At 20.8% G+C, this 24,187-nt stretch overlaps 3 protein-coding genes across 3 annotated transcripts; 2 read left to right on the forward strand and 1 right to left on the reverse strand.

Annotated features, from left to right (window-relative positions):
• Positions 1-2,196: 2,196 nt before the first annotated feature.
• PF3D7_0318500 (conserved Plasmodium protein, unknown function) lies at positions 2,197-17,142 on the forward strand (the record flags this gene model as incomplete). The annotated part of the gene is made up of 1 exon (XM_001351219.1): positions 2,197-17,142. One exon carries the CDS (start codon positions 2,197-2,199, stop codon positions 17,140-17,142), a length of 14,946 nt encoding a protein of 4,981 aa, XP_001351255.1.
• Positions 17,143-17,493: 351 nt separating this feature from the next.
• PF3D7_0318600 (cleavage and polyadenylation specificity factor, putative) lies at positions 17,494-20,547 on the reverse strand (the record flags this gene model as incomplete). The annotated part of the gene is made up of 1 exon (XM_001351220.1): positions 17,494-20,547. The coding sequence occupies one exon, from the start codon at positions 20,545-20,547 to the stop codon at positions 17,494-17,496; it is 3,054 nt and encodes a 1,017-aa protein (XP_001351256.1).
• A 2,287-nt stretch (positions 20,548-22,834) lies between these two features.
• Positions 22,835-23,194, forward strand: PF3D7_0318700 (conserved Plasmodium protein, unknown function; the record flags this gene model as incomplete). Its single annotated transcript, XM_001351221.1, has 1 exon — positions 22,835-23,194. The coding sequence occupies one exon, from the start codon at positions 22,835-22,837 to the stop codon at positions 23,192-23,194; it is 360 nt and encodes a 119-aa protein (XP_001351257.1).
• Between the last annotated feature and the right edge of the window lie 993 nt (positions 23,195-24,187).

Consider the following 24,187-nt stretch of genomic DNA (forward strand, 5'->3'; position numbering starts at 1 on the left):
TAAATAAATATATATATATATATATATATAGTGAGAGAGAGACAGAAAGAAGGGGAAAAAAAAAAAAAAAAAAAAAAACATTAATATTTGATACAATAAAACAATTGTGGTTTAATATTTGAAACGATTATTTTGAACAAAATTTTTTTTGGCGCACACTAATAATAAAATATATAGAGAGAGAAAAAAAAGAAGGTAAAATGCATAAAGATATGAGCATTTCTTTTTAAAAAGAGGATGATGAAACTTTAAAAACTAAAGTATTTTTAACTATATTTAAGACATTATATAAACATATATATATATATATTTTCCCTTTAAGATGTTTAAAATTTACATTATGAAAAATCTCAAACGTATTATACGATTATATAAAAATGTTTATATATTCAAATAATAAGAAAAGCAATATTTAATACATATAATATAGGTCCCATTAAATATCTAGAGTCCACATAAGGAATTTATACGACAAGTGAAAGAGTATTAATATAATAAATAAAATATTATATTACAAATAGTATTATATACATGTGTATGTATACATATAATTTTTTTTATTGGATATATAATATCTTTATAAGAAGACAGATTTTTTTTTTCTTATTTTTTTTGAATCATATAAGAATAAATATAAAATATAAACTTATATATTCTCTATTTGATTTAAAAAACAAAAGAAAAAAAAAAAAAAAATTGAAATTTTCTTTTATCTCTTTTTTTGTAATCATTTTAAAATCTGAAAATTGTATTTCTATAAATAATCTTCTTATTATGATGAATAATTTTTTTTTTTACCTTACCAATGCAGGTAAAAAAAGAAAAAAAAAAAAAAAAAAAAAAAAAAAAAAAAAAAAGATGATAAGGCTAATTAAATTATAGTGTTTCTTTTTATATATATAACAGAAAAAATTACAAAATGTAATATATATATATATATATATATATATGTACTCATATTTTATTATTTATTTGATTTAACATTTTAAAAGAAAAAATGTGTATAATGATGTATTTCACTTAAAAAATATATAATTTCTATTTATTGTAAAATTTATATATATATATATATATATATATATATATATATATTTTTTTTTTTTTTTTTTGTGAATTTTAAAATTTATATTTTCTACACGTTGCTGTTTTTTTTTCCTTTTTTTGTCCATTAACATCCAGAGGGGGGAAGAAAAAAAAAATAAAAAAGACAACTATATTTTATATTTATTTAAGAAGATAAAGAAAAAAAAAGAAAACATAAATGAAATATAAGAAATTATATTTTTTTCATCATTATTAGTTCATTATTTTATTATATATATAAACATTTATTTATTTTATTTTATTATTTTTTTTTTTGTTGGTTTTTCCTTTTTAAACATAAAAATTTATAACATTTTACAACACTATATTACACATGCATTAAGAGAGTGAACAAATAGAAAAATCTTTCATTTTAATTTTTGTTCTATTGACACATATTTATTGATTATACTTTTCATGAAATTAATATCATTATATGTGTATTTTATATATATATATATATATATATAACATTTTAGTAGTATTAAATAAAATACATTTAACATTATAATTTATAACTTTTATATTTTTTTACTTTTTAAATCTTGGTGTATAAAAAAAAGTTTGATAATTTGCTGAAATTGCAAACTACCAACGCACAAATAGATAATAATTTTATATAAACATTTTTGTTGATTATATATATATATATATATATATGTGATATACTTATATTTTTTTATATTTAAAGACTATGCACTGAATATATACTTTTATTAAGTGCTATATTTATATATAGTTTTATATTTTCATATATACGAATTATATTAATATGTCCATTTTTAATTATATTCCATAATTGAAACGATATACATATATATTTATATTTTTTTTCTCATAAAATTTAAAAATATTATATATATATATATATATATATATATATATATATATATATATGTATATTTATTTATTTCATGTCCTATTAATGTACTCTACACACATATAAGAGGACATTAAAATGAAGACACCCAATTGTTTTTAATATATATATATTTATTTATTTATTTATTTTATTTTATTCTACTTTTTTTACGCACCTCAACCCTGTTGTGCATATCAAGTGTAATTAAATTGTTTTGTTATTTTCCTTTTGAATAACATTGTTTGAACAAGATGAGGAAAAAGGGATATATAAAAAATTTTGAAATGGAAGAAATTATATTTACATTATTAAGTTGTTTAGATGAAGATAAGAAATTAAACTACGAAATAGTAAACACTCTTAAAATGTACATTATGTATCATAAGAGTGAAATCTTAAATTATGTGTTTTCATTTCTCCAAATTCAAAAGGTAAGTCATGAGAATCAAAAACTATTATTGTTATTAACGTACGATTTTGTTCATTATTGTATATATGATAACTTTAGTGACGTTGTTAATAAATATTTTGAGGAAGAAGAGGATAGTGATAATATAAAAGTAGAAGAAAAAGATATAGAAGGAAGAGAAGAAGGTCAATATGTAGACATAAAAATATTTGACAATATTTTAAAATATACTTTTTTCGATGGGGACAAGTATTGTTTTGTATATGATCATGAATTGAAAAACAATTCTAATAGTATAAATGAAAAAGATGAGAATAAGTTATATGAATATAATAATAATGTGAATAGTTATAATAATTATTGTGATGATTATAATAAATGTCGTAGTAACATAAAACATAGCCATAGTTACGTTAAAAGGGATGCTAATTATTATAGCAAATTACGAAACAAAGAAGATATAAATGATCAGAGTATTTTTTGTTATGATAAAATTATTAATATGAAAACATTAAAAAAAGAAGAATACAAGCTTTTTTTAATTGAAAAAAAAAACATGACTATGAATTATTTCAAAAAAGACAAGATTTGTGAAACCAATTTGGATTCATTTGATAATATAGAAGACAGTAGTATAAAGAAAAATAAGCGAAAATCCGAAATAAATAATATTATTAAGAATATAATAAATTTTATATTAAAAGAAATGTTATATATAAAAAAGAATGACGAGAGGCACAAAATAATGACTAATTTATTGATATTGTGCATAATAAAAGAAGATAATTATTTAAAAAAGAAAATAATCGAGAAAGTACGTTATTACAAAGATATTATTAGTAGTAGTAATAATAATATGAACACAACTACTGATGGTAATAATAATAATGGAACCAAATTGAATACTTATATATATATCGATTTATATAAAGAAATATTCATGAAATCTCCTCACTTAACAAAAAATGTGCTAGGAGATATTTTCAAAAGCATGCTTACTTTAGACCATAACAAACATATAGATATAATGTTTGAAATATTTTTAAAAATTTTTCAAGATGTTCAATTCCCATCTGTATTATATAGCATCATATATATGAATAAGAAATATAAAAAAAAGAACTTCATAATAACAAATAAAAAGAATACTAATGTATATTTTGAAAATGACGTTATTCAATTATCTGTAGAAAATACGAGTGAAGATACTTTTACGACAAATACTAGAGAATCTTCTTTAAATTCTGGTATGATGAATGATATGAGGTATAGTGTTAATAATTATGCTGATGAAAAGGTTTACCATAGTGATGATAAGAGTGACCACCTTATATATAAGCATGTACATGATGAAAAGAATAAATATGACGAGATGTATACAAAAACTAAAGAAAATGAAAACATTATATATAAATCTAATATAGTTGACAAAAAAACGTGTGATATTAGTTCAGAAATGGTTAATGGTAAGGACAAATTAGATGTTGAAAAATATATAGGTTCACATGTAAAAAATGATGAAAACAATAAAGAAAAATTAAAAAAGAAAATAGATAATGTAAATAAAAAAGAATATATTGATAATAAAGAGAGTGAAAAAAGTGTATCATTGAACATATATGAAATGGAGAAAGAAAAAATAAATGATATAGAAAAAATAACAAAGAAATATTTAGATATATATTTTAATATAAGTATGAGTATGAAATATACAAATGAAAATTATATAAAAATACTTTATATAATATCTAAATTATTATTATATATAAATAATGAAGAATATGTAAAGAAGACATTTGAAGTGTATATATATTATTTTTTAATATTTTTTAATTCTACAATAATAAACAGTTATAATAACTATGCTATGGAGATACATGATACTTCATGTATATATAATAACGATTCACAAATAGATATTAATTATATAAATCTAAAAAACATACCTAATTATATTATAATAAATAGTTTTAGAATAATTTTACAAAGTTGTCTAAATAAGGTTCATTTGATAGTAGTATTTACAAATAATATATTGAAGATATCTTATGCATTATTATATATACTAATAAATAAAAATATAAATACATCAAATTGTGGTAATATTATTGAGGTTATAACATCTAATGATTATATATATACATTTATTGAAATTATGGAAATCTTTAATATCTTGATATCATGTATATATACAAATAATTCAGTAATTCAATTTTTAAAAGAGAAATGTAAATCAAATAACAAAGTTGATATAATTGTGTCATTAATTATTTTGAAACAATATATTGTATTAATATCGAATGATTTTAGTAGTGATAATATAATATATAATATATCTAACCAGAATATGAAAATAAATGAAAGGAATGATAAGAAAAAGGGTTCAGGGAAATATAAGCAATCTTTTAGAAAATTAAATAGTTATATTGATACATATCAGAATAATACAAACATTGAACTTATTATTCAAATGGTACATAGCTTATTGGAAAAATATAATACGGATTTGAATATTATTTATATATTGTTAGAGATTAGTTTATTGCTTTCTTATCATAATTATTTTAATTGTTTTTCTTATAACCCTAATGCAATTTTTAGTTTATTGCAAAAAGATAGTAGTCCTTTGTTGGTTCTTTATGAAAATGTGCACATAAGAGAGGGTGAAAAGTATGGAAGAAATGAAGCAACGGATAATGAAGTAGATTACAAAAAGGGTGATATAATAAAACATAATGTAACAAATGAACATGGAAACCACTCCGATTCATATCCTTATGGTAACTCTTTGAATTTGGATAGAAAACCTAAGAATATGTATGAAGATATATACAAAGAGAAGGGGTTTGTTAAGTCAGATTGTTCAAATATAGAAATCAAGAAAAATGATATGATAAATAATGATGTTTATAAAAAAAATGAATTTTATGAGGATAGTAGAATAAATATGATATATGATGAAGATGAAATAAAGACTTGGTTTCTGATACCACATAAATATGTGATAAATATAATATATTTATTTTTAAATATATTATTAACCGATGAATCTAATTTTAAATTAAAAAATAAAAAGTATGGATATTTTGTAAATGAAGAAACAAAAGGAACAATTTATGAAGATAATAATGGTTTACAAGAAATATTAAAAAATGGAAAGAAGTATAATAAACTTTTATATGATATACATTCTCATTACTTTATGTATATGTGTCCATCTGTGTCATATATGAAAAAATTAATAGTATTAGCTTTCCAATGTAATTTTTCTTTATACTCCCCTAGGGTATTATATCCCTTATTATTTGAATATGTAGTAAATATAAAGAATAGTTATAAAATAATATTGTTATTGTTGAAATGTTTAAATATTATATGTATATCTTTATGTAATTACATGAGTAAAAATAATTTAAAAATACATTCAAGACTTCATTTTAATTATTTGGCTTTACCAAATATAAATAAAATTATATCAGTTTTGTTTATGTATGGTCTCCATCCAAATTTTGCTGTTTCGTTTTTAAGTTTACAACTTTTATCCATTTTGATTTATTTTACACAGAACAGGAGTATATGTTCTATTATTCATAATACTTTATATTACAAAACGGTGCTTCGTGTTTTATTTCTACACGATAAATTGAGGAGGATGAAAAACGGGGCTGAATCTAAGGAAGGCGTGGCACAAAATGAAGAAGTGATGAATAATAAGAGAAAGAATAAGAAGGGTGAACATACAAAAGGTATTTTTTTGGAATCCTTTAAGTATACTAGGCAAAAAAAAATGATGGAGGAAATAAATAAGGATATCAAAAAAAAAAAGATGAGGAAGAAAACAATATTTGATAAAAATGAAAAGATTAGCAAGGCGTGTTATTACAAACAAATGATATTATTAAGTTATAAAAAAATAACTGAGAGTATAAGTAAAAAATTGGTTCATACTTATTTGCATGTTTCTTCAGTAAATAAACATGATAATTTGAGTAGTAGAAAGAAGAGAAAGATCAATAAATTTATAAAAAGATATTTTCATGTGGATATGGGGCAAATTAATGAATTTCTGAGGAATCACGATCCATACAATTGTAAAGAGTTTGATAAGGTTAAAATATATAATGATGATAATAATAATAATAAGAAGAAGAAGAAGAAAAAAAAAAAAAAAAAAACTAACAACAATAAGGTTGATAATGAGGATAATAAAAATAATACTGATTGTTATAATGATAACAACAATAATAATAACATCAACAATAATAATAATAATAATAATAATAATAAAGATTGTAATCATTCTTACAATTATGACCATGGTTGTATCCATGAATGTTTAGTATTCCCCATGATTGAATCACTACCCACTTTTTATATTACTGACATCTTGGAACTGTTGCATAAAATTTTTCTGAATTATATAAGAAAAGAAAAAGAACACATATATAATTTCCAGACATATATTACAACATTTTTTTTTACTTTATTAGAGATGCTAAAAAATATACAAAGTGATAAAGATTATGAAAAGACACTATATAATATAGGAATTATAAATATGATGTGTGTAGCTGTTAAATTTCTTAAGGAAAAGTGTCCTAATAAGATCATTAGTATTTTTTTTAAGCTTCTTGAAGAGGTCCCAATTCCCTTAGGAGAAGAAGAAGATAAAGTTGTGACTTTATATAAAAATTATTCTTATATTTATCGAACTCACTTTTTTAATTTGTATAAAGATAAATGTACTACATTGTATACAAAAAATTGTATGGAATATATAAAAATGATGAGAAATAATATATGGTTAAATAAAAAAAAAAATGATAGTCAAGTGGATTTTAATAACTTTATTATATTATCTAATATGTATAATAATAGTGATACATTCAAAAAAAAAAACATACAAAATGTTTTGCAATATTTAAATGATTACCAACAAGTGTATAAAAAAAATGTAGTCCATATTTTCAATATGTATATATCAAATGTGGTAACCCATAAGGAGATGGAAAATGGTATGTATAGGAAAGAGGGAAATAAAAGAGAGAATAACACATATGATAAGATTAATATTGATGATAAAAATAATTTTGGTCAACCTATATATAAATATGTCGATAAATTAACAAGCAAGAGAAATACATTGGATAATTCATCAATAAATTGTTTAGAGTCAAGTTATGTTACAAAGGGTAGTAATACGAAGATTAGAATAAAGGACATAGAAAAAATAGGAAATAAATTAGATACATCCAATCAATTAGTAATGAAATCACTTTTTTTTTTATTTGAAGATAAATTGGGTTCATATATTTTACAAAATGATATGAATTTTTCCATAACAAAAAATTTTAAACAAGAAATAGCATCTTATTATATTCAATCATTACTATATGAGAAGAATTTTTTTCAAGTACTTTTTTTGTTAAGCAATATATATTATTCTGATGTAGCCAATAAGAAAATTGGAGCCTTTTCATTGTTTGGGAAATCAAGCAATGTAATTCATGCCGAAAATATAAGAAATACATTAATATTAAGTATGGGTTTATGTATGAAGAAAATAAATTCTCATAAATTTAATCATTTATATAATATAAGAGAAGCATATGTAAGTAAGGAAATATTTCATATATATTTAGAAAAGATATATTTAAATATCGCCAAAGAGAATGAAAATTTTGAGAATATTTTATTTGATAAAAATGATTCCGTTGGCATAATACCCACTGAAATAATAAATAAGATAATAGGTAACAAGCAAAAATATGTGAAGACAAATTATAGAGACCAGATAAATTTATATATAAAAATTAAAAACTTATTACTATCAAGTATTCATATAAGTAATAGTAATACATCTGACTTGAATAAAATAAACGTGGAAGGGCAAAAGTATGAAGACCCTGTAAAAAGGACATTATCAATTATGAGGATTATTACGAATAATAGTATAAGGAATGAAGATATGGATAATAATAAAAACAATAGCAATAATAATAAAAACAATAATAATAAAAACAATAGCAATAATAATGACAATAATAATAATAAACAATCAAATTACCATAATAGCCATGATGGTATTAAAAAAGGCGTAGGCTATAAAAATAATAGTTCAAGTAATACAAATGATAACAAAATAGATTTGTCAAACATGCACAATAATAATAATAATATTGTTATGAACTCTGATTACATTATAAATAATGGTTTTACTTCAAACGGTACATGCAGTAAATCGCCAAACTGTAACGATAAACTTATGAGTAGTCAAAAAGAAGAAATTGCTCATATATATAAATATATGTCTAAAGAAAAACTTCATTTTTTTCTTTTACAATTATTAGTAGATCCAATATTGGGTTCACTTTATCAAGAAAAAGAAAGTGTGTTACAGTCGAGTTTGTTGAAATCATTAAGAATGATATCTAAAAGGTTAAAGAGAATAAAAGGGATAATATTAGAAAATGATAAATATAATAATACGAAAAAGGAGGATCTAATAAAAAATAATAGAATATTAAATGATGAGAGCAAAAATAATATGTTTGAAAAAAATTATTCGTGTGAAATCTTAAATTATATTGATATAAATAATAAACGTTGTATTCTAAAAGATATATGTGAAGATTATTTAAAAGAAAATTTGAGTAATGTAAAGAATTATTCATGTTTGTGTATATATAAATTTATAATAATATATTCTTCTTTATATTATTTGTCCAATATTGATAATTTAAGTTTCCCCATACATAATACAACAGATGACATATCTAATGTGTCTTTAGAGAAATTTGTGCTTTATTTTAAGTTTTTTTATAGGGGAATCATAAATAAAAGTGAATATTATTTTAAGGAAGAAATTATTAAGAAATATGGTGAGGATGGCCAATATAATAATGATGACTACATGAGTATAAATAATAACACAAAAAATAATAATCACTATAGTAATAATAATCATCATAATAAAAACAATAGTAATAATAATAACAGCAACAACAACAACAACAACAATAATAATAATAATAATAATAATAATTATAATAATAATAATAAGGGTAATATTAATAAGGTTCATAATAAAACCATAAGGAAAAATATTGATAGGTTACATCAATTAAATTCAAACATAAATTTGGAAAAAGAATTTTATTATATCAAATTGATTGTTGAATTAGATAAAAAAATGAATATAAAACATCTGAACAAGTCATCAAATAATTTCATCCGAAATGATTATTTTTCTGAATTATTAATACAACATAATGGTAACTCAAATAATATAGAAGAAACAAAAACATATAAGAATGATTATCATTATCACCCTGTAGATATAAATAAGGAATCGTATGAAATTTTGTTACATTCCTTAAAAACTATATATAATTCTTTATTTATACGCCACCCTTTAAATTTTCAATATATTTTTATCATTGTAGATGTGCTTATCGGCTTGTTCTTAAAAATTGTGTTTAACGAAAAGAAAAGGATATATCAAGAATTTCAAAAGAATCGTGAGGGCTGTTGTAATAAAGAAGAGAGTGGACATGAGAACAATTCGAAAGGTATTAAGAATATAGTGTCCAAAAGGGGAGAGGAAAATATGGGAGAGAAAAAAAGAAACAATAAAAGGACCAAATATAAGGTGCAAGAAGAAAAAGAAAATGTTACTTTGGATATGTATAAATATAAAATTATAAAGAATGACCATGATATTTATAATGATGAACACAAATGTAATGATAATAATAATGATAATGATAATAATAATGATAATAATAATAATAATGATAATAATAATGATAATAGTAATAATAGTAATAATAATAACAAATTGGGTATATACAATGTAACACATAATAACATTTTAAAAGATAATAAAATGAAAGCAGCATTCAAATGTGATAATGATATTTATAATCATTCGAATAAGAAGAGTACTAAACAAAAAAATAATAGAAACAAATCATCATATATAAAATTAAAAAAATACAATAAATCAAGTTTTATTAATAATATTATATTTGATAATTTAAATAAATATGATAAAATTTCGATATCATGTTTAAATTTAATTATATCCATAATTGTACGACTTGTATTGGATATAAATAGTTTTTTCTTCTTGTCCAAAATAATTAAATATATACATGACCTTTGTATATCTACCAATATATCTGAAGTGAAATTCTTGTCATTCCGTATAATACTTCAAATGGTGGTAAATTCGCGTTCGATTAAAATGAGACGTGTAAAAAGAGTAAGTTCTGAGGAGGAATATTGTGACAAGGGTTCGTTTTATTCAAATATAGAAGAGAGGGAGTGGAAAAAAGAAGAAACAAAAGAAGTAAAAGAAGGACAATATAAAGAAGATATATTAAATGATGAACAAAATAATAATACCAGTTTATTATCATATAATTCATCCAATTTTGAGAGATATTTTAGTTTGCTTTTTTCACCAAATTCTACTGTATCTTATGGTACTCTTTTTGATTTAAAGAATGAGCAAAAAGGAAAATTGGAAAATAAGTCAAATTATAATATTGAAAGAAATAATATGGATAAGGCAACGGATCTCTATGATAATTATGTGTCTGATATGACTAAAGAAAATAGGACCCTAGGACACGAGGAGAATGAAAAGGGTACACCAAAATATAATAATAATAATAATAATAATAATAATAATAATATTAATAATAGTAAGGGTAGTGATAGTAGTAATGGTCGTGATAGTAGTAATGGTCGTGATAGTAGTAATGGTCGTAATAGCCGTAATGGTCGTAATGGTCGTAATGGTCCTAATAATAGTTGTAGTTTTGTTGAGGGATATAATAAAAAGGGTGATGTAAACATAAAGGGACTACAAATAAAGGAAGAAAATCATTATCTATGTGAGTGTATTGGTTTATTAATACCTTACATGAAAGATAAGCAAAAAATAATTAGTTTCTTCAGTATATGTTGTATTATGACATTATTAGGCAAATTAAACAACGTGTGTATTATAAATAAGACACATTTTATATATTTTTTTTTAAATAATTCTTTGCATGATATTCTAAATATATTTAATGAGTTAAGGGATATGTGCTTACCAGTAAAAGGGATTATACAGAAAAATAATAAAAAGATAAAAAATAAGAATTGTACAAATATTGGTACTACTATTGATAAGATATCGAAGAAGAAGACACCAGATAACTTACAACATTGGGAAGTTACAAAATGTGGTTCTACAGAGGATACATATGGCAAAAAAAAAAAAAAAAAAAAAAATGAAAAAGAATATAGAAATGATAATATGTATAAAAAGGATAATATATGTAATGATGAAGAAGAAATAAATTACTTTAATGAAAAAGGTAAGAACAATAACAGGAACAGTGAAGGTGGTAATAATAATTATATTGCATGTGATAAGATTAAAAAAGGAGGTAGACGAAAAAATGAATGTATTTATCATTTTTCCTATCGAAATGTAAGAAAAAATTTATATAACATAGAATTTGAAAAGAAGTTTTATCGAAAATTAAATAGAAGTATATACGAGATAAATAGTAACAAATATCATGAGAAGTTTATAAAAAAGTTAGGTATGTTTAAATATAAAAAAAGTAATAATAACAAAGGAGAGACGAATTTATACAAATTGGTTAATGATATAATTATTGAAGATTTTTCATCTGATGAAAAACATTCATACGTAAATACTTTATTATGTTGTATACATAATAAGAATAAACATATATCTATGAATGGGTTATATCTCCTTATGTATTATATATTAAAGGAACATTTTGATATTGAAAGTATAAAACTTCTAATGAATAGAGTTTTTGATGAGTTGTTTTATTATACCAAAAGGAATATATTAAATGAGAAATGTTTAAAAAGGAGACAAAAGAGTGAAGAAGAAGAAGAAGAAAAAACAAACAAAAAAAATAAAATAAATAATAATAATCATAATAATAATAATAATAATAATGTAGTTGAGGCATATAATAATGATCAACTAAAACAAAACAAATTAAATAATACTATAGGGGAATATTATAATATTATGCATAATAATATGAAGAAAAATGGTCGAGGGAAAAACGAAATAAATACAAATATAAGACAAAAAGTAAAATATATGGATATAAAAAAAAAACAAAGAAAGAAAAAGAATATTTTGGATATATCTCTAAATCTGATATTTTTATTATGTCGAAATAACTTTTATGTAATGTTAAATAAAATATGCATGTTACAATCTAAATATAACTATGAACATGTTTATTTTATTTATATGATATGTAACAATAAACAAATGTTAATTAAAACACTAGATTATTTATTCTATATATTAAATAATCATCACAATATAAAATGGAATAATAATTTGAGTAATATATTATCTCTATTATTTCATTTTCTAAAGTTTAGAAATATACATGTAAGGAACTATGGCCAGGAACATTTTATCGAATTATATTTAATTGTTTATTATGTATTAGGAGTAAGGCAGCTGTCACATCTTTACAATAATACAAACAATAGTATGGGTACTAATATGAATAAAAAAAAGTATCTATTTCATAATTTTGATAAGGTACATTTATTGAAATATAAAAAGGAAAATAATAAAGTTCTAATTACAGGAGAAAAAGAGGGTGATGGGGAAGAAGTTATGGAAGAAAATATTATGGATATAAATAAAAGTAAAGATATCAGTAAAAATATGGAGATCGTTCAAAATATTGAATATGATAATAAATATGATAAAATAAGAAATGATATGGATGCAATATATATGGCTATAGACAAAGATATGGATAACATAGGTATAATAAATTGTATGCGTTATTTTAATTTGTATAAAAATTATAATAACCTATCGAATGAATGTAATAATAGGGAATATAACTTGAATGAATTATATATGGAGGATATAAAAAGAAATATGAAACGATATGACAATAATTTTAATATTAACCATTATGATGATAACAACAACAATAATAATAATAATAATAACAACAATAATAATAATAATAACAACAATAATAATAATAATAATAATAACAACAATAATAATAATAATAACAACAATAATAATAATAATAATAACAATGGTGGGTGTTTTTTTTTTCATGTAGACAAGGATTTGTTTTTTTGTACAAAAAAAAACATATTTCCATGTAAAAATATAGAAACGGTATGTAAGAATGAATATAACAAAAAGATATATAATAATTACACGTGCAATATAAGCGTGAATAATACCTTAAATTGCTTAAATATAATAAAGGAATTAATAAAACTGAATAATAATAAAAAGAAAATATTGAATTACTATGAATATCATAAAGTCGAAAAATTATTATATTATAGGCATTCGTTTGAAAATGGTTTAATAAAATTAATATATGTATTTTTAAAAGAAACTGATTGTATACAAGTATTTAAAATTTTGAATATTTTTCTAATAATTGATAATATAAATTATATCATAATTTCGCTTATTATTTTATCTCAAATATTATTATGTATAAAAATTAATGAAGAGATTATAAAAATAATACAACCACTTATTCAAGTATTATATTGTATAAATAAAAGAAAATACAATCATATGTTAATTACAAAATATTTGCATATATCTTTTAGAAATTTTTTTCTCATTTTTAAATATATTTATATGTATTCGTCATATAAAACAACAGAACTGTTTTCTTTGTTTATGAAGGAGGAGCAAATGTTGAACATATTAAATTCTTTGTTTAAAAATTTAAATAATACTGACAATAGTTATACAATAAAGGAGACTTTAAAGTGTTTAAAAGAGTTGTGTAAATATGATGGTGATCGTTGGCCTTCGTCTTCAATGTATTTATCCTTTCAGAAAATATTAAGTGATAACAAAATAATTCAAATTTATTTAAATAGCGATGAAGTTATGAATAGAGTATATATCTGCAAGATAATGTGTGAATTGTATCGAACGCTTAGGAGGGAGAAAGATAAAACAAAAGATATGGGAGTAATATTAAATGATGATATAATAATTGATGGTGAAGGTAACAAATGTGGTGATATAATAAACAGTGATATATTAAAAATTGAGGAGGAAAATAAGAAAAAAGAAAGAAGAAAAACGAAAAAAGAAAAAGAAATGAGAGGAAAAAATAGGAAAATAAAAAAGAGTTTCTACGAAACGATTACTTATTTATTTATCCATTTAATGGATAAGAACAGAAGAGTATCTAAACATGTATGGTTAGCTTTAAAGGAGTTAATCAAATATAAATTTTATGAGGATAATGTGAATGATATTTTAACATATTTTGACGATAAAATTTTTGATATAAAAAAAACAAATATCACAATGCAAAAGGAGCAACATTCTATTTTTGTTAAAAAGGAATATTTTGTAAATATGGAAACAAAAGATGAAATGACAACAATAATGAAAAAAAAAGAAAAAAAAAAAAAAAAAAAAAAAAGAAGAAGAAAAAAAAAAGATTCAGAAATTAAATATAATAGTATATTTAATAAAAGCGAAGAATATAATATAAAGAAAAGAGGAACATTTGATTATGAAAATATACAAATAATGATAACAACAGATGAAAGTGATAACAAGGAATCTGAGTGTAGTTCAAGGAAGGATGTGAAAAGGCAAAAAATTAATATATATTATTATAAGTTATTCATTGAGATGTTTATACCTTTATTAATATGTGTAGACACAAAAGAATGTTACCACAATATTAATAATAAATGTAATGATTTAAAATTGTTGTTTGCCGAGTTGACCAAATATTTGTATAATAATGACATGGAGTTTAAAGAAAGAAACCGATTAAAATATGAGTCTGTAAAAAATGACGAATTGTATAACATTTTCTTTAAATACCTAAAGTTAGATTTAAAAAATATAAATAATTTATATAGGGCGTACATAATATTGTTACATAGTAGGATTTATTTTGACAAAAAATTATGGAATGTTAAAAATGTACAAGTGCGTGAAGAGGTTATAAAAATGATAAATGAATATGAGTTGAAAAATACGAAATCTCGAGCAGAGCATGTTTTATTTGGAGATTTAAAAGGGAAGGATATATCATGTGAGGAGATGACAAATTTAAATAAGGATACTATAAGAAAAGGTAATATAAAAAGGAACAATATAAATAAGAGTAATATAAAAAGGAACAATATAAATAAGAGTAATGTAAAAAGGAGTAATACAGATAAGAGTAATGTAATAAGTGATTTTCATATTACATCTAATAATAACATTACAAGAAGTTTTACAGCTACGTTAACTGATTCTATATTCAATACCTTATCTGAGACATTGAATTATTCATATGATAATTTTTTCTCAAATATGGATAATATAAAAATCAAGAAAAATGAGATTAATAATATAACAGATGTTGATTATGGAAATAAAAAGGAATACCATGAGAATTATTTGAAGGTGAAACAAAATAAGGTTAATGAGGAATATATAGAAGAAACGTTTAAAAGTGATAAGGACTGTTCAATCAAAGATGAGGCATGTACAATAAGAACACTGAGCGAGTCTTGTAATATATCTGAAAATATTTCAAATATTGATATGGATGATGAAGACCATATATCTTTTCCTAATGGAAGGAATGTACATGATAATAATTATATGAAGAAAAATCATGTGAACTATGATAAAATGCGTGTAGGAAAAAATAAAATTCCTAGTTTTACTCATTTTGATAAAATTTTGGATGAAAAAAAAAAAAAGAGTGATAAGGATATGTCTTCATCAAAATGGTTAGAGAGGGAAGAGCATATAAAGGAAATTAAATTGGAAAAGAATGAATATATGAATGGTAATATTGGTGACAATAGAAATGGTAATATTGGCGATAATACAAATGGTAACATTGGCGACAATAGAAATGGTAATACTGGCAACAATAGAAATGGTAATATTGATGATCATGTTATTGATAATACGAATGAATATGATGAAGATATATATTATAGAAACAGCATATATAATGTACGTGATGAGAACTCTTATGATATGTTATATCATCCTTTTGTATGTTCTATACAAATTAATAATGAAAATTATAACATATTCATTTCAAGCAGTGAAGAGGAGGAAGAAGATGAAGATAAAAGAAAAAATGTCATTCTAACGGATAAATTTACTGATGATAAGAATAGAGAGGATATAACAAAGAATTATCCAGATAGACAATTTATTAAAAGGAAATTAAAAAAAATACAATTATTGAATAAAAGATATAATTTTGTTGATCACTTTAGAAATGTACAAACTTTTAAAACAAAAGAAAATTTATTATATTGGATAGAGATGTTAAAATTTTTAAGGGAAAATCCACAAGAGATTAATGATTTATTTTCAACAAGAGAAATTAAAAAGGTCAATGTAGCAGATTTTTTTGAAGCATCTTTAATGTGTGCTTTAACAGTAATAAAGTTTGTATCCTTAACAATTAATTCTAAAAAATTATATAAGCATACATTAAAATGTGGTATTAATAAAGTAGACAATGAAATAATAAATGAAGATAATATAACAATGGTGAAGGAACATAAAATAGAAGAAATGTATTTTATACATACATTAATTATATCAACAAAATTAGAAGCATTGTGTTCTTCTATTAGTAAACAATTATGTACATATCTAGAAAATGAAAAAACGGAATTGCACATCCCTATCATAAAATCGTTATCTATATTGTCTATATTGAAGCCGTCCACCTGAAGTGGCATATAAGTAAAAAATATATACAAGTATATATTTTCTCATTTTTTTTTTTTTTTTTTTTTTTCATATGTTAAATGATGTACATTTAATATAAATAAATAAATAAATAAATAAATATATATATATATATATATATGTATATTCCATTTTTTTTTTTTTTTTTTTTTTTTTTTTTTTTTTTTTTTTTGTCTATTTATTTTATCATTTGTCTTAAGAATTGTTTAAGAATTTATAAGTTATAACATAAAAAAAAAATTACAGAAAAAAGAAAAAAATTTCAAACAAATAAATACGCACATATATATATATATATATATATATATAAAATACTTATAATACTTATTTGTCTTATTCCATTTGATTATATTTATGTAGACATTTTATAAATTTTTGAATAATTGAATTTGGGTAGTCATCAACATAGGACCATTGCATGATCAAATTATTTTGTCCATCATGGATAGCTCTTAAAGAATGGAAGGATAAATAAAAAAAATACGAATCGTTATATTTAACATTTTTAATAAGAACTCGTTTACCTAGAAAATCGATTTTATCTTTATTTTCTGTATTAACAATTTCTTGAAAAAAGGTAAGAACAAAATTATAAAAAGTTTGATATGCAATGGTAATAATTTCTTTAAATCTTAAATTAAGTAAAGGTAGATTAACTTTATCTTTTTTCAGAACAAAATTAAAAGGTTTTTGTTCATCATTGGATGAGCTATCATTTTCAAGTACATCTTGTTCATAGATATTATTATTATTATTATTATTTATTTGATTTTCGTTCATATGTTCATTCTTGTATTTGTCATCACTATGAATGTTATTTTTTTTTATTAAAGGTTGTTTTTTTTTTTGTGACATATCACTTTCTTCATTATCATTATTACTAATGGGGCTAATCTCATCATCGTCACTTTTTGGAGACTGAATTGTTAAGTTAGGTGAAGAATACACGTTTTGATTTGTGAGATAACAATTTGAATTATTTTTATTTATTAGATCATTTATATTAGTTATTATATGTTCATTTTTGTTTTCTCCTACAAAATGTTCATCTATATATGGATGATCGATTACATTTGACATATTAGCATCTTTTGATGATACATATGAATGATTCAAATAATTATTAAAGCATTTATTTTTATTATTTTTATTATTATCACAATTTGTTTGTATATTAATTTTTTTTTGAATTAATTTATTACGAACTTTAAGTTTGTGTTCATCGATAGCCTTTTTTTTTTTATCTTTTTTATGATAATTACTTATTTTTTCATTTTTATATAAAAACAATTGATCTGAATTAATTTTTTGTTCTTTATGTTCAATTATGATTGGTATATGTTTTGTTTTTAAATATTGTAATAAATTTTTTTTTGAAAATAGGAAAATATAAGGTTTATGAGTTAGGGGTATATAAAACATATATGCATTAAATGGAACTTTAATTTTTTTATTTACATATGTACATTCTTTTTTTATTTTTTTATTTTTTTTTTTCTTATTTTCATTTATATAAAGATCCGTTTTTTGTATGTTTGTAGTGTTTATGTGTTTATTTTTGGTGATTTTTTTTTTTAGTTGTAATATATGTTTATGAATATTTTTATGGATATATATATAATTAATATTATGTTTTATAAAATCGAAATGACATTGTTGTCCTAAAGATGGGCACATAGAATTAATCATGTGTTTATTTGAAATATATTTTGCTAATTTTTGCATTCCGTTTTTTTCACCATGAACAAATATAACATTTTTTGGAGACACATGTTTAATAAGTTGTTGAATACCATTAGAATCAGCGTGTGCAGAGAATGATAAATAAATAATTTTACATAAGACTTTAATATATGTAGTACCATCTAAGGATATTTGTTTTTCTCCCATAATTAATTTATGACCAACAGTACCTTGTACACAATAACCTGGTAAAACGATTAAATTTTGTGGATTTCCTGCCCATGCTTTAAATGCTTTAAGAGAAAGTCCGGTATGTAACATTCCGGGTGTTGCAAATAAAACCATAGGTCTTTTTTCATTTAAATAATTATTTAAAAATGGAGATATGTTTGCAAAATCAAAGAGATTTTCTTTTTCATTGGACATACAACTACTATTAATCCATGAAGAATAAATCTTATAATATTTATTTGCATTTTCTGTAAGTCCACAACCAAAATATATAGGATAATGTATTTTCATTTTTTTCCAATAATCATCTAATAAAATAGATAATTCTTGTGCTCTTCCTATTGCAAAAACAGGAATAAGAACTTTTCCTCCTTTATGTACACATTCGTGAACTAAATTACACAATTCTAATTCTGAAGCTTTTTTAGTTGGTCTTACATAAGTTGCATAAGTTGATTCAGATATGAATATTTCAGGATTTAATGATGGTATATTAGCACTACCTAAATGTTTATCTGGTATAGTATTATAATCACCTGTATATATTACACTAAAATTTCTTACTTCAATTTTATATATACATGCTCCTAAAACATGTCCTGCATAATATGGTGTTATGGACATATCACCTAATTCAAATGTTTCATTTATTTGTAATCCAATAACTTTATCAATACAATTATATATATTATCTTCATTAATATTCCATGGATCTTTTTTTATACAATTAATATTATAATTTAATAATTCATCTGATTTTTCATTTAACATTTTTATTTGTCTTTCAAAATTTTTTTTCTCCCATTTCATATCAGTTACACGACAACTATCTAATAATAGGATGGGACTTAAGGCTTTCGTAGGATAACTCATAAGTATTATTCCTCGATATTTTAATATTTCTGTAAAAAATGGTAATGCACCTATATGATCCATATGAAAATGACTTATAATCACACAATCTATTATTTCATTTATCCTTTTTAAATTATTTATTAATTTCTCTTTATCGGTTATGCTACTATTTACTATACTTATATTTACTACATCCGCATTGGAATTATCATAAAAGTTTGGTTCTTCGACATTTTCTTCTACTTTTACTTCTACTTTTTCTATATCTCTATTATTTCTTTTCTGGTCTGACTTATCTTTATAATCATCATTTATATTATTTATATTATCATCATTTATATGTTGATCATTTACATTCTCTTCAATTTCATCATCTTCTATATTCTCTTCAATTTCATCATCTATAAACTCTTCTTTTTGACAGTGATTAATTTTATCTGGGCCCCTTATCAATAAATTAAAATTCGGATATTTTCTTTCATCCTTATAGCCCAAATGGCAACCACAATCAAACATGACTTTTCTATTTTCTAGCTCGACGATAACACAAGACCTCCCCACCGTTTGCCCTGCGCCGAGTACTTGTATAATAATCTTCGTCTGGTGGTAATAATTCATCATACAAAAAAAGGGAATTATATAAAATGATATATAAAATGATATGATATGATATAATATAATATTACATAATGTTATAATAACCAAAATGAAAGAGAATGTTCTATATTTTATATTGGCAGACGGATGTGAAAAAAATATTCAACCCAAGTAATCATTATTTTGACATATAAATGAATATATTATGGTCTATTTGTATACTTTTTTTTTTTCAATATGTGTTTTATTATAAAAATTGATTCAAATAAAATGTCATAAATAAATCAAGGCAAAAAAAAAAAAAAAAAATATATATATATATATATATATATATATATATATATTATAAGATAGGTTTTATATAACTCTTAAAATATTATAAAGGACAAGGGTTACATGTACATATATATATATATATATATATAACATATGGGAAGCTTTGTAAAAAATTAAGAGAAACTTATATGTTACATTTATTTAAATTATATTTTTAAATTTTGAAAAATATACTTTTTCCTTATTCTTGCGAACGCTTTTTTTCTATATATGTATTTTTTTTTAATGATACAAAAAAATCAGGATTTTAGTAATGCATTCAAAAAAAAAAAAAAAAAATTAAATAAAATAAAATATAAAATAAAGAAAAATAATAAATCTTAAAAACATTATATTATATATATATATATAATAAATTTATTTATTTATAATAATCTACATAACATATTTGCCAATTTTAAAAATGAAAAAAAAAGGGGTCAATTGAATATATATTATATGTTTTCTTATATTTATATTTTATTTATTTATTTTTTTATTTTTTTTTAAATCTATAATTTAAAAAATTAAATATTTTTTTTTTATTACATTTATTTGGACTTTAGAGGTATTTGATATTAGAATGAAAATTATTTTATATATATATATATATATATATATACATACATATAATTTTTTTATACATCATTTTTTATGTATGGTATGACAATTTATTATAAACCTATAAAAAGTATTTACAAATATTTTTCATAAATTTTTAATAACATTTAAAGATGTGACTTTAAAATATGTTATATAAAAATATTATATTTTATATATGTTTATTTTTCTTTTTTTTGATAATATTTTTTTATCATGTTTTAATTTAAGAAACCAAATTTTATATGTAGAACAATTAGGATATTATATAATTTATTCTTATATTTGTAATATATATATAATATATATATATAATTTCAAAATGAACCATTTTTTTGGGAAATTTTGTTCATCATGTTTTTGTCATATGTTTAATGGTTTAAACGAAAGATTATTTTGTTTTTACATAATAATTTCATTTATTTTAAACATATTATGAATTAAAAAAAAAAATAATAATAAAAATGTTTTCATTTATATTATATCTATTATATATATATATATATATATATATATATATATATATATAAATATTAATATATTAATATATAAAAATGTAGAAAGAGTTGATAAAAATTCGTTTCTTTGTAAACAACATTTTGTTTTAATAATAAAATAAATAAAAAAAAATTTAAATAAGTGAACATTATAATATATATTTAATATTATTATTATATAAAAAAATTATAAGTTTCTTTTCCTTAAAAAAAAAAAATATATATATATATTGTATAACATCCAAAAATTATAGAACTAAAGGTTCATATTGAATTAAGCATAAAAATTAATTAAAGTCATATTAAGGGAGTTTTTTTTTTTTTTTTTTTTTTTTTTTTTGTTTGTGGTTTTTTCTATTTAAGCCCAGTGATCAAAAAAAAAAAAATAGGTGCGTGTTACTTTTGTGTGCATATATGACACCTTTTTTTCTGTTTTTTTTAATATAAATATAATATAATATATATATATTATATGTTTATCTAATTTTTTCAATTTTTCAATATTTCAACATTTCAACATTTCAATATTTCAATATTTCAATTTTTTTTTTTTTTTTTTTTTTTCTTTATTTTTCTTATTTTTTATAGTTTTTGTAAAAAAAAATTAATATATAATTAGGTATATTTTTTGTGGTTGTATATATACTAGAAATAGATAGTCCCAACATCATTAGAAAAAAAAAAAAAAAAAAAAAAAAAAAATAATTTTTATATATTTAATATTGAACCTATAAAACAATATATATATATTTTTTTGTGTTATTGTCACATTTATTATATTGTATTATATTTTTTTTCAAATTTTTTTTTTTTTTTTTATAAAAGGGTCCTTCTTTACTAGGTTGTATTTTAATCTTATCAAAAAATTAACTATTTAAAAAAAAAAAAAAAAAAAAATGGGTTACGGTCAAGAAGGGTTAACAAAATTATATAAAAGTTTGTATATTAAGGAGAAAGGAGGATATGGTAAAAATAATAAGAAAGCAAAAAAGTTGTCATTAAGAACTCAGGTTTCTTCACACAGTGCTTATGATTTAAAATGTAATTCTGTTGATACTACTATGAATGATTATGAATTCGAAGTTTTTACAACGTTAAATGATAAAGTAATATTACCATCACAACTAAAAAAGGTAAATAGTAAAGATATGAACATACCTACTGAGTTAACACATGAACATAACAAATTTTATGCAACCATAACTTTGAAGTGTAAAGACTGTTCGGAGGAGTTTACTCGTGATTTTGAATTTTAAACAGATAATATAAAAAAAAAAAAAAAAATAATTAAATATATTTACACTATAGATTTAAAATAAATAAGACATTATTTTAGTATCTAAATGATTTACTTTTAAAATAATTAATTAGTTTTTACTTTTTTTTTTTTTTTTCTATATTTATATGTAATGAATTATTATATATATATATATTATTTTATTTTATTTTATTTTATTTTATTTTATTTTTTTTGTTTATCCTACATTGATAATTTTATTTAGTTTTTTTAATTTATTTTTTAAGGTATTAGTTCATATATGTGAGTATTTAAATGAATAAACTTTTTTTTTTCGTTTTTTTTTTTTTTTTAATTAAAAGTTAATAACTGATAAATTCTTATTCCTATAGGAATGTAACAAAAAATACATATAGATATGTATAATATATATATATATATATATGTATATATATTCTCATGTGCGTTTAATATGCGTGCACCTTGGTTTTATATCTTTTTTTTTTTTAATATTCTTGTTATGGAATCGTTATACAATTCGCATGTACAATTTTATATAATACATATAGAAGGTACACTATTATTTTCCTGATATATTTTTTATAATAATTATATTATATATATATATTTTGTAGGTGGGTATTATGGAAATATATGTTAAATAGAAAATCTACAATAGTTTTTTTTTTTTTTTTTTCTTTTTTTTGAATTCCTTCTAGGGATATTTATATTAATTTAAAATTTTTTTCTTTAAATATAATGATACTTATGTTTTATTTCTCACTCTTGTTTAATCTGAAATTTTTTTTTATGAATTTATTTCAGAGATATGTTATTTAGTGTATAATATTATGGGATTTAATATATATATGTGTGTATATATTATAATTTTTTATTATGTATTCCATTATGGTGATATTTGTTCATCTTGACCTAAAATTATAGATACATATAAAAAAAACAACAATATATATATATATATATATATATATTGAAGTATTACTTTATTTAT

This window comes from Plasmodium falciparum (genome assembly GCF_000002765.6).
Source record: "Plasmodium falciparum 3D7 genome assembly, chromosome: 3".
NCBI classification, from domain to species: domain Eukaryota; phylum Apicomplexa; class Aconoidasida; order Haemosporida; family Plasmodiidae; genus Plasmodium; species Plasmodium falciparum.